Source organism: Monosiga brevicollis, genomic scaffold, assembly GCF_000002865.3.
Source record: "Monosiga brevicollis MX1 MONBRscaffold_10 genomic scaffold, whole genome shotgun sequence".
Classification (NCBI taxonomy): domain Eukaryota; class Choanoflagellata; order Craspedida; family Salpingoecidae; genus Monosiga; species Monosiga brevicollis.
This window is the reverse complement of record NW_001865047.1, coordinates 1,049,635-1,060,445: the sequence shown is the minus strand read 5'-3', so window position 1 is coordinate 1,060,445 and position 10,811 is coordinate 1,049,635. Positions and strand designations below refer to the sequence as shown.

General features: G+C 57.5%; 2 protein-coding genes across 2 annotated transcripts in view; both read right to left on the bottom strand.

Annotated features, from left to right (window-relative positions):
• The window catches only part of MONBRDRAFT_25560 (uncharacterized protein), a gene marked incomplete at both ends in the record, with an annotated part of 7,256 nt that extends 3,859 nt beyond the window's left edge, over positions 1-3,397 (bottom strand). Inside the window, 3 exons of the mRNA XM_001745807.1 lie at positions 61-1,853; positions 2,912-3,119; positions 3,213-3,397. Coding sequence (XP_001745859.1) covers positions 61-1,853; positions 2,912-3,119; positions 3,213-3,397 — 2,186 coding nt within the window. The remainder of the gene's footprint in view (positions 1-60; positions 1,854-2,911; positions 3,120-3,212) is intronic.
• A 731-nt stretch (positions 3,398-4,128) lies between these two features.
• Positions 4,129-10,607, bottom strand: MONBRDRAFT_25559 (uncharacterized protein; the record flags this gene model as incomplete). The annotated part of the gene is made up of 18 exons (XM_001745806.1): positions 4,129-5,058; positions 5,648-6,031; positions 6,143-6,388; positions 6,527-6,653; positions 6,740-6,834; positions 6,957-7,148; positions 7,450-7,502; positions 7,591-7,771; positions 7,870-8,042; positions 8,147-8,390; positions 8,530-8,604; positions 8,683-8,927; positions 9,021-9,122; positions 9,225-9,312; positions 9,409-9,497; positions 9,577-9,694; positions 10,343-10,382; positions 10,474-10,607. The coding sequence occupies 18 exons, from the start codon at positions 10,605-10,607 to the stop codon at positions 4,129-4,131; spliced, it is 3,516 nt and encodes a 1,171-aa protein (XP_001745858.1).
• Positions 10,608-10,811: the final 204 nt, after the last annotated feature.

Sequence of the window (10,811 nt, the reverse complement as noted above, 5' to 3'; positions counted from 1 at the left end):
AAGCGTGCAAGCGTGTCATGCGCCACTCGCGGCGCTGGTGACACAACCTGCACCTCGTACTCGTACTCTGGCTCATGATTCGCCACGCAAGGTGCCTCGACAATTTCATCATCGTCCACAAAGTGCAAGCTCACACCATCGGCGTTTCGAAGCAGGTCGGGCAGTGAGGAAGGTGTGCGAGTCAACTCGGTCGCGGCATCTGCCAGCTCGGGTCCATCACTGGCGGCATCCGCGTACAACACGCCGTCCTCGTCATAGTCGGTAGCTGTTGCGGTGACCGTGGTGGGCGTAAATGACTCGTTTTGGGCTGCCGCGGCCTGCAGCTCGCGCAAGACAGCCTTCTCAGCCAACACCCCCATGTCCGTCGTGTCGTAGGGATCCTCGTCCTCACCCGTCAAACCGTCCTCGTAACGCTGTGCTGCCACGGCCCAGACACGCTCCAACATGAGACGCAGCTCACCCATGCTGCATCGCTGGTCCGGCCGGATTGCCTGACTGGCTTGCAACAGCGTCAGCAGCGAGCGCGACACGTAACACCAGGGGCTCTGTTCTGGGCACACGCGGGTCAAGTCGATGCGCTCCATAATGACAAGCTTGTAAAAACGTTGAAAGTCTGGATCGTTGACGCGAGCCGTGCGCCAGGGATGGCCGCGAAACAGCATGGTCATGGATGTTGTACCCAGCGCCCAAACGTCGTACACGGGAAGCGCTTCAAAGGGTGTCTTCACGGGCTCGGCGTGCTGCGCGTGATACCAGGCAACGAGCTCTGGCGCCGTGTATGGTGCCGAGCCCGTGAGCCGCGTTGAGCTAGCAAAGACGGGCAAGACGGAGCCAAAATCACACAGTTTGGCTCCCGCAGCCGTGAGCAAAATGTTTTCAGGTTTGACGTCGCCGTGGATTAGGCCCAGGCGCGTGTGCATGTAGTCCAAACCCGCGGCCACCTGAACCAGCACGTCGCGAGTGCGTCGGCCAAAATCCAGGCCGTTAAAGTAGTTGCTGGAAATGGCATGAAAAAGATCGCCGTGCGCCGCGTGCTCCAACAGCAGGCAGTAGTTTTTGCTGGTTTCGACAATGCCGTGACAGGCCAGGAGACTCGGGTGCTGGGTCATTCCCAGTGACGCCTCTCGCAGCACCTGATGGCGATGGCGCAAGTTGCTCATGCTACCGTGGCGAGCGCTAGCCGGCCGCTTCTCCACCATCTTGACCACGCAGGCGATGGAACGATGGGGCGAATGGATATCGGCATCAGGTGAGACGGCATCCTCTGCGAAGAGACTCGCGGGCTTGCAGACCGGAGACGTGGAGACAGCGGTCCAGACGGTGCCAAAGCTACCACGGCCCAGGGCTTGGCGCACGGCAAGATTCATCTGTGCCAGAGCGTCCACTGGCGGCAGACGCGAACAGTCAATCATGTCTGGCAACAACACTCCCCCGTGCGCCACCGAGTGGCAAGCATGGGCTCGTTCAAATGCAAAAGCGGCCGAGGCCGGAGAATCAGCAATTCCATCGAGGCTACTGGTAGATTCGGTGGAGTAGCCCGACGAAATACCCGGCGAAATGGACACCAAAGATGGCTTGCGCGAGGCCTCGGGGTCGCTGGCAGAGGAGACGGACATGCTGGCAGTAGACGCGAGAACGCGACGACGGCGCGAGGGGCGTGGTGCAGCCGGGGCACTCGCTAGGGTTTCCCGAGAGCGAATCTTGGTCGGTACGGGCACCGGGCGTTCACTAGCCGCATCGACAGGGACGGTAGGCTTGGTAGACACCATGGACGGGCGACGAAAGTCGAGTTTGCGTCGCGCTGCGGCCCGTGTCGCTTCAGCACCGCTTGGGCGGACGGCAGTGTCGATCGACTGCCGAGTCATGATAAAATGGGGTTGAGCTGCCGGCCGGCGAAGGTCTGGTCCCGGCTTGCCCAGACAAGCTTGCTCAGGCCCGGTGCACTCGCTTGTGCGATGGCACGCCACAAGAGCGAGGAGGGCGACACTGGTCGACCAAGAAGCAAATGAAGATGGCCCAAAGCAGATCCGTTAGCGTGAGCAAACTTGAGTCTTGGCGGTCGAATGAAGGGCGGGCTCTGGGATGTATGAGTAAGGAAACTTGGGCTCGCCGGCAATCAGCCCCGGTGGACAGCAGCGACGCATGGAAACCAGCAGCACCCGACCAGCAGCGTTGGGCAAAGAGGGGGACAAGCGTCGCACGCAGGACTCGACGACTGCCGGGGACGGGCGGCGTTGCAAAGGAACAAGTCTGACGGACGGCGGCAAGCTACGACCCTTGGCGAGCCGAGACACGGATGATCACAACAAACAAATGCCCAGCAGCTTCAGCACAAGACGAACGGCAGGCGAGCAGGCGAGCAGCGACTGGTGGTGCCGGAGGTGCGGAGTGAAACGGAAGCAATCCCCGTGGTCGGGCGTCGTCCGCACAGTGGAGACAGTGGGGTCCGAAAGAAAAATAATGCAATTCACCCCTTCCTGCTAACGACTAGGCCGTGTCGGGTCGTGCCTGTTTCGCACAGGGCAAACAAGCAGGAGGCGGGGCTGGGTGAAGCTGCTCAAAAGAAATGGCGCGCCAGGTGGGACGGCAACCAGGTGGGCTGGAGGGTGACGGGCCTGAAGGTTGGCATGCATGGTGCGTTGTTGACGCTGCACACTTGAAGCAGAAGCAAGTATGCTAGCGACGACGCTCCAACAATGCACAATCATGTCCGATGCGTAGAAAGGCATACACAGAGGTGGGACGACCCCGTTCTGCATCACATGCCGGTCATCGACGGCGGCGATTGATCAATCGTCCCGCTCACAACGAGGGTTGCTGCAGAATCAGCTTGGTCAAGAGGCACCCCCAACAATGACGCCCTTCACCCAAACCTCACCCATGCCTGCCCGAAGGACAAACGGCGACGCACATGCTCCTCTCCCGCCCGCCACGCATTGTTCTTTTGCGACTCGGCGCCAAAATGCAAACTTGCATGCATGCAAGCCAAACAAGTGTTTGCAAAGCGCGTATGCACACACACACACACACACACACACACACACACACACACACACACACACACACACACACACACACACACACACACCGCTGTGCTCAGCCCCCCACAATCATCATGGCTGATGCAGCATCCCAAGGGAAAAGGAACAAACACATTTGCGATGGTGCTTGATCATGCACTGTTGGGGGGTGTCCCCAGAACGTTTGTGTACGTGTCCTCCTTCGCTTGTACCCCCTTTTCTTCAGCCTTTAAGCCTGACTGACTGACTGCATGCTCAATGTTGTTGCCAGTGGGAGGCTGGGTTTGTTTCAAATTACAGTCACCACAGGTCAAATGACATGGAGCCAGGGCTTTGAACTGACCCCTGTCATTCAGTTGTTGTGCACCTCTCGTCATTGGTCGACCACGAAGAGCGTGGCATGGCCAAGCCCCGGGACAAAGTCGCTCATGTTCCCCCTTGATTGCACAAGCAAGTCACCCCCACACCCCGAATATACCCCTCATGTCAAGGTTTGGGACATGGGGATACGACGGTTCTCCCAATGCATCCTGAAATCTCCTTTACATGTACTTGCGCCTCCCCGATCCGCAGGTGGCATTCATGATTCGATTTTCGGGTGCATTCTGTCTCTTCGAGGGGGGCAAGCTGAAAATTTCGGTCTCGCCTGAGCCCGCGCACGTTTTTAGCCGTATGTGTCGACGTTGCCGATTGCATTTAGTGCTGGCCGCCGTTGCAGTTAGAGGCTCGTCAGTGCCGCCCTTGAGATGGCAGGTGACTCTCGTCAGATCGACTTTTAATCTGACGCTGGGCACATCTTTCGACCCTCGATTCTCCTCTGCCCCTCGCTCCCTCGACACCACATGCTTCTCCAAGCCTCCCCCTGCTCATGTTCTGGTGCTCTCCATGCCCAACCGGCAACGCTGCCGGCTGAGAATAGAGAAGCGAAGACGGGGCCGAGACCGCGGTGGTGCTGGACGATTCAATTTACAAGGAGCGGCAGCGGTCGGAGAGGTTGTAGAATGGCCACCGTCACAACCGGTTTAATGACCTAGTTTGTGTCATGAAGAGGCGAAGAAGGAAGAGAGAGAACGGAGAGCAGCTTGGTGGTAGAAGGGGAGACCGAGCCCTAGTAGACATCGCCCAAGAGCGAGCGCCAGCAACGGTGCGCTTCGGTCGGATTGGTCTTCTCATCGAACCAGGCGTCGTTGGCAACCTTGGTGGCCTCCATCACCAGGCGATTGATATCGCTTGCCGGGAAGGGGTGCTTCGGCTGGCCAGCCGCGCCCATCAAGTAGGCGTTGAGAGACTGTCCCGCCATGCCCGGTGGTGCGATGTTGAGCATAAAGTTTTGGTACAAGGCCATCAACAAAATGGCAAAGTTGCGACGCTCTGATTCGGCCGGGGCCGCTTTGAAAAAGGTGACGGACAGCACCTCGAGGTGGAAGCTCTTAAAGGGCTTGACCAGGCGCCAGCCCTGGGGTACCTCCTGGCCTTCGGGGAAGTGCTGAACTTGCTCTTGGTCGTTCTTATAAAAGCGGGAACGCTCCCCCGCGAACTGGTTCCAGCGCTTGGCCAGCTTGATGAGTGGCACAAGGCGGCCACCGCTACGCTCGTTGGCCTCTTCGGTAGCGGCCTTGGCAGCCTTGGGGTTTGAGGCGATCCAGCCGCCGAGGGCGCGGTCCGGGATCTTGTACGTGTCACCGTCGGCAAAAGAAGGTACGACATTGATGCTGAGGCTGGTGTCCGTGAAGAGGATGCTCACGGAGCGCCCCTGAAGATTGACTTCTTCAATCGGCAGGCGGTCAGGAAGGTCGCGCTTGAGGACGTTGCAAAACTGGTTGATCAGGTCGCGTGCCTCGGAGAGGGCGTCGTGCTCGTCGCCACGGGGCTCGAACACGGCAAACATCTCAACGTTGTGCAACGGCTTGATGGCGGTGTTGCGCGCACAGGAGCCCGTGAGAAACGTGTCCACGACAAGGTCCTGAGCGAGGAGCACCTCACGCACGATCGCGTGGCGCTCAATTGCAAGCTGGACGTCGTCGCCGGGCTCGATCCGCTGTCGAACAGCAGCGAAGCGCTCGGCAACGCTCAGTTCAGGAGACTCTGGAGGAGCAACGCTCATCATGAAGGACTCTGTAAGAGAACGGCAGTGCCGCGGGTTCAGTGGCAGGCAAACGGGTGAATTGAGATCGTACGAGCCAGCGGCAGTGTGAGAAATGCGATCAAAGCATCCCCCCCCCTTCGTCACTTTTCTCAAAAGTCCTTGATTTTTTTATTTGTTTGTTTTTCGTTTTACGTCATCATGTCATGTTATGAACAGCGTCATCATGTCATGTTATGAACAGCGAACTGTCATCATGTTTGTTCGAATCTGCAGACGAGCGTCGAATTCCCCATACGAACTACGATTTGTGAGGTATTCAGCGGTTGCATGCAGCGTTCCTTGTCGTGCCCGGGTGCATAGAGGCGGGTACAACGTTAGAGGCTGACCAACGACAACTCGCGGCACCGTGTGTGGCCGTGAGGCCAGTTAAATTCACCCTTGCGTAGACCCTTTCCCGAAGCACATGTTATAGCATTCATCATTCGATTTTGTTCAGGTTCTTTTCCTCTCTAATAAAACTGCTGCAGACTCACAGACGGACGTCCAGGCCAACAAAGTAATCCTCCAACGGCGCCATGTCGTCGTCCTCCTCCAGACCGGGTGCATTCGGGCCGAGAGGGCCATCGTTATCCAGCAAGTCGGCGTCTGAGCCGAGGCTCGCAGACGCGCCATTGGCATCACCAACCGCGCCAGCCTCACCCCCAGGCAACACATCCACCAGCTCCACTTCATGTGCAACGGCCCGCGACCGCCCTGCCGCCTCACCAGCACCGAATCTGTCTGGCTCTGCGTCTGCCGTCTTGACGAGCTCTGAGCCTGGCACCCATGCCGGCACCTCGCCCACTGGCCACACGGTCTCCACCAGGACCCTGAGAACCAGCTCCAGCTGCTGTATCCCATGTTGCACGACCCCAAGCGTTTCAAACTATCAAGCAGACCAATAAATGAGACATGGGCCGCGCACAAAAGCCCCAAAGCAAGAAACTCGGCGATGCAGTGCGGGACTTGGGCTAAACAAGAATGTCAAGCAATGCACACACACACACACACACACACACACACACACACACACACACACACACACACACACCTCACTGGATGAGGAAGGCTCACTGGCTTTTGCGCGATACCGCACAGGAGCTTCCTCCAAAAGGGGATGAGCCAGCGGAGCTGATGCCTGCCGCAGGTTTGACTGAACTTGCTTGACCTCTGAAGCGAGCGCAGCCCCCTCTAGTGGCACACCCAGCCAAAGGCCTGCGAGAAGGGCCAAGGGCTCAAGGGCCTGTGACGCGGCCCACAGCGTACAGAAAACAGCCCAAAGCTGTCGGTTGGGTAAATCTAATGACGAGAAGCGGCCATCCTCCAAGACCTCCAGCTGCTCCGACGACAGCGGGCTTTGACCCAGCTGCGCCAGCCAGACCTCCAGCAGCCACAACGTCTGCGCCAAATCCACCCCCCGCCACGGAACCCAAAAGTCTTGATTGGCATGCTCCATTAGCGTCCGCAGCACTTCCATATCCTCGGGGCTGGGTACGCTTCGGCAAAACCTACACGCGTGCGAGACCGATAAGCAAGAATAGCCTTTGCAGTTCCGTGCGCTCGCAATGACGCTTTGCAGGGCCAATGCACATACCGATTTAGCTCGGCTGCCAGAGCCTCTGCGTCCAGGTCACCGCAGGCGGCACGCACCGAGCCGTACACAGCCGAGAGCAACGGCAATTTGACCTCCTAACATACAGATGTTCACGCAAGGTCATGGACCAGCATATTGCCATGAGCCACAGCGACATGTTGATACCTTAAAAGCGCCCCCTTCCCTGATGAGGTTCCTCCCGAGGCAAGGCACAGACCTGGTCTTGGTCATCGGCACCGTGAAGCTGTGCTGCCTGCCTCACAAACGTTCGCAAGCTGGGACCGTCACCATTGACTTCCACAGCTCGCAATGTGTTAGCACCCTCCTCTCCGCTGGCCGCACTCGAGGCTGGCGCCGTATGAGCAAAGTGCTCTACACAGCCCTCGACGCACGTTCGTGGATAGACAAGCTGCAGTGGTCGCAAATAGAGCCAGAAGTCGCGCACGAAGCGCACCTATCCTTGCACCGCACCGTTGCGCCGCGCTCGTAAGGAATGTTGCGGCCAATGCTACGTCATCATGCATTGAGCACGCCCACCTGCTCGCCCGTCTGAATTGAGCCCGGACGTCGGAGGCGGACAAACGCAATCGCTTGCTCAGCCGTATACTTTACAAACGCGAAGCAAACAGCCACGAAACACCAGAATCAAGTGAGCTTGGAACATGTTTCGTTGCTGGGGCACACTTGCATGACAAGACTTTGAAGCGGACCTTGAGGACGTAGACAAGGATGCACGCAATAAGCATGCCCGTGCGTCCCAGCCCTATCGACATGAGTCAGGTTGTTACGAGGCGCCATGCAGACAGGTTGTAGAGCTGCGGTGAAAAAGGCATTTTAGACAGGACTCGCACCGGCGTGGCAGTGCACGGCCACCGCGACTTGAAGATCCAGGGCTTGTGCAGCCACCTTAACCATTGTCAACGCCGTTTGCATGGAGGGCACACCATAATCAGCCCAGCCAAAAAGGTGCACGGCCACACCACGTGCGGCAAAGGCGTCAAGGTCGTAGCTGAACCCGCCCGGTAAGTTGCCCTGCAGAGGCCATTGGGTCAAGCAGAAATTATCGGAGCCGTAAAAACAAAAACAAAAAAACAAAAACAAAAAAAAAAGTATGTACACGTTGAACGCACCTGGCCGCAGTTGGCGTGTTCGCCGTGGTCCTCGAGATTGATAAGAACGCGCACGCGACTCTCCACCAATTTGTCAAGGAGGCCAAACTCGTCTACCCCGCGCTGCGTTGGGCGGGCCAGGGCCAGAATATCGTTCGTAATCCAAGTTGAGAAGATGCCTGGTATGGCTTGATCTGGGAAGCCCCCGATGAGTGATGACAATAGGTTGAGCGTGTGCCGCAAGCAGACAAGCGCCAAAGTAGGTTGGGGAGGTCGGGGGTCATGGGTTCATGCGCACCGTTGTGCAGCCAACGCTCGAGATCACCGCAATATTGGCAGCCGGCACCCCCACAGAACATTTTACACATGCGCTCGCTCGAGGCCAGCTTGCGCACAATGTCACCGAGTTTGCTGTTTTTTGCCGACACATCTCGCTGAGAAGGCGGAAGCAGGGTTTTGGTGCTCACGCCGATGGCCGAATGCCCCTTGCTCGCCTGTACCATGGCCATGGGTGGTCGCTCGTCTGCGTGGCGCTGCTTGATCTAATAACCGACAAGGGTAAGCCCAAGGTACCAGGTACCGAAAGGTCATGCGAGGACATCAGCGGAAGAACATGGAAATTGGCCTAGGAGTATAGAAAAGAACACGGGCTCCAGCGGCGTGCATGTTTGGGCGACCCACCGTTTCGTGCCATTCCTTCACATCGACAAAGCGCCCACGCAGGTGAAAGACGCGGCCTTGCACGGGTGATGATATCTGCACAGCACGAATTGGGTATGAGGTACACCGGATGGATCGCCGGGATCAAGGAGGACACGAAGCGACGCGACGCACATCCAGGCAGTAGAGCTCGGGTCGCTTGGGATGCGGGTAGCAAAAACTGGCGCCTTCGGCCAGCACGATAGAGCCAAGCATCTTTTGGTCCCGGGCATCCTCTTGGCTGGCGAAATAGTCGATGCGGCCGTAGCGCAAGATGAACCAGCGCCAGATCCAGGTTCGCGAGCCAATGCCTTGTTTTTCCAGCCAGCCCCGTTTTAGGTCTGTGAGGTGTGTCACGACTTGACCACCGGCGCGCGTGCCTGAGAAGCAGTTTAATAGTCAAGGGCGCAAAGCTGATGAGAACGTGGAGCGTGAAGTCATTGGTGGCGGCTGCGCACGACAGGGCAACGCACCGAGGTTGACGGGTTCGCTGGCGGCGGATGGCTTGGCTTCGACAAGGATCATCGAATTTGTGTCAGCGTGGTAGGAGGAGGCACTCGCGCTCGCGTCACCCGCTACCGGCATGCAAGGAAAGAGTTGTGAATAAACTAAAAAAAAAAACCTGCCGTACGATTGCCACCCGCACAGGTGCTTGAGCAGAAACGGTTCGACCGTACGAGAAGGTAAGAGCGCAATTTGCTGTCTGATGGCTTGGGCCCACTCGCGAATCAGGAGTGGACCACCCTGCAGCAGATACATGCGTGCCTAAAGTATACACCCACGCGTTGGCGGTAAAAAGGCGGCATGAGGGTGCTCGTCCTGACACATGTAGCTGCGAGGGAGCATGGATGCCGTGGCAACCTGCGAGGGTGAGGATATTTCCAGCAGATCCATGGATGGATCGGGGGTCTTGGAGATATTGAGGCGCGCGCCCTTGAGCTGAATGGTACCTGTAGGGTTGAGTGAGACACGAGACATTAGTGAATCTGCATCTGGAGTGACCGACGCAGCGCCGCGTCTATTGCTAACCAGCTGGGTCGGCGTCCCGCTGTGAGCGTCGATACTCGATCATGCTGTCAAACAGAATCAGGTAGCGCCGGCGCCAGGCCGAGTTGGTGTTTTTGCCACGCTTAAGCAGATGGCCCTCCTATCGTACGAGCATGGCGTCGATCAATTTCAGCAGCCGTCATCAAGCTGAGGACAAGGCCGTGCGTCGGCCCGACATACCTTGTGCGCAACCTGGACCTTTTGACGAGGCTCGCGATCTCCAGCAGCGGCTGCTGTTGTGCTGGATCGCCGCCGCATCCTGGCACGACCTTTGGGTCAGGCGGCTACAATGCCAGCTGCAAGCCCGTAATGATCGTGTCTCTGTGCGAGAAAGGGCGCTGCGATGTGTTTGCACCCGCAGAGCGACCAATAATTGGAGCTGAGGGCGTGCGAGCCCGGCGCTGTAAACTCTTGAGGCTCACTCGCTCGCTCGCGAACTCAGCCTTTTCGAAATAACAACGCACACGCAGCAAGCCGGACAGGGCTACCCCCCCCCCCCCCCCCCCTGGAGGCCCTCACACCAGCTGGTATCTGCGCATTTGCTCTCCGCCGCTGCCGTTGGTTCTCCCTGACACACGTGTGTGTGTGTGTGTGTGTGTGTGTGTGTGTGTGCGCGCCGAGAAAAAAAAAGAAAACGAGACAGAGAGCAAAAGCGTAAGTAAAATACTTACATGAAAGACAAGATCCTGAATTATACCTCCTGGAATTAGATTTCCGGGTTCAGTTGTCAGCAAAACTGGAAACGAACCTGATCCGAACCTTGTGCAAGTTGCGCAGTCATCATATTTCTACTCAAAGCTGAAGCAAATCTTCATGAGATAAGTTTTATATGCTTATTACTTCTACAATAAGTATCCATCTCACTACGACATCTCTTACGGGCAGCCAAACTGCGGACCATGGTTTGAAAAGTGCCTGACACCGATCGATGCCTCCACACACACACACACACACACACACACGCAGACATGCACGCTCACACACACACAAATGGCAGTCGCCATCAGCGACATCAGGCGGAAGATTGAGATGCTGCCAACTCGGGGAAACGGCAGCCAGTCGCTTAAAAAAACGCTCAAGAGCACGAAACGAAGAGCTCGATGCGGCACTCGACTGCTCTATGCAAGCCATCCAGCGCAAGTGTCTCCAGGCGGCTCGCTCGTCTCGCTCATGTCGCGCCAAATTAGTCTCACTCGAGTTGTGTTGGCCTTTGATGT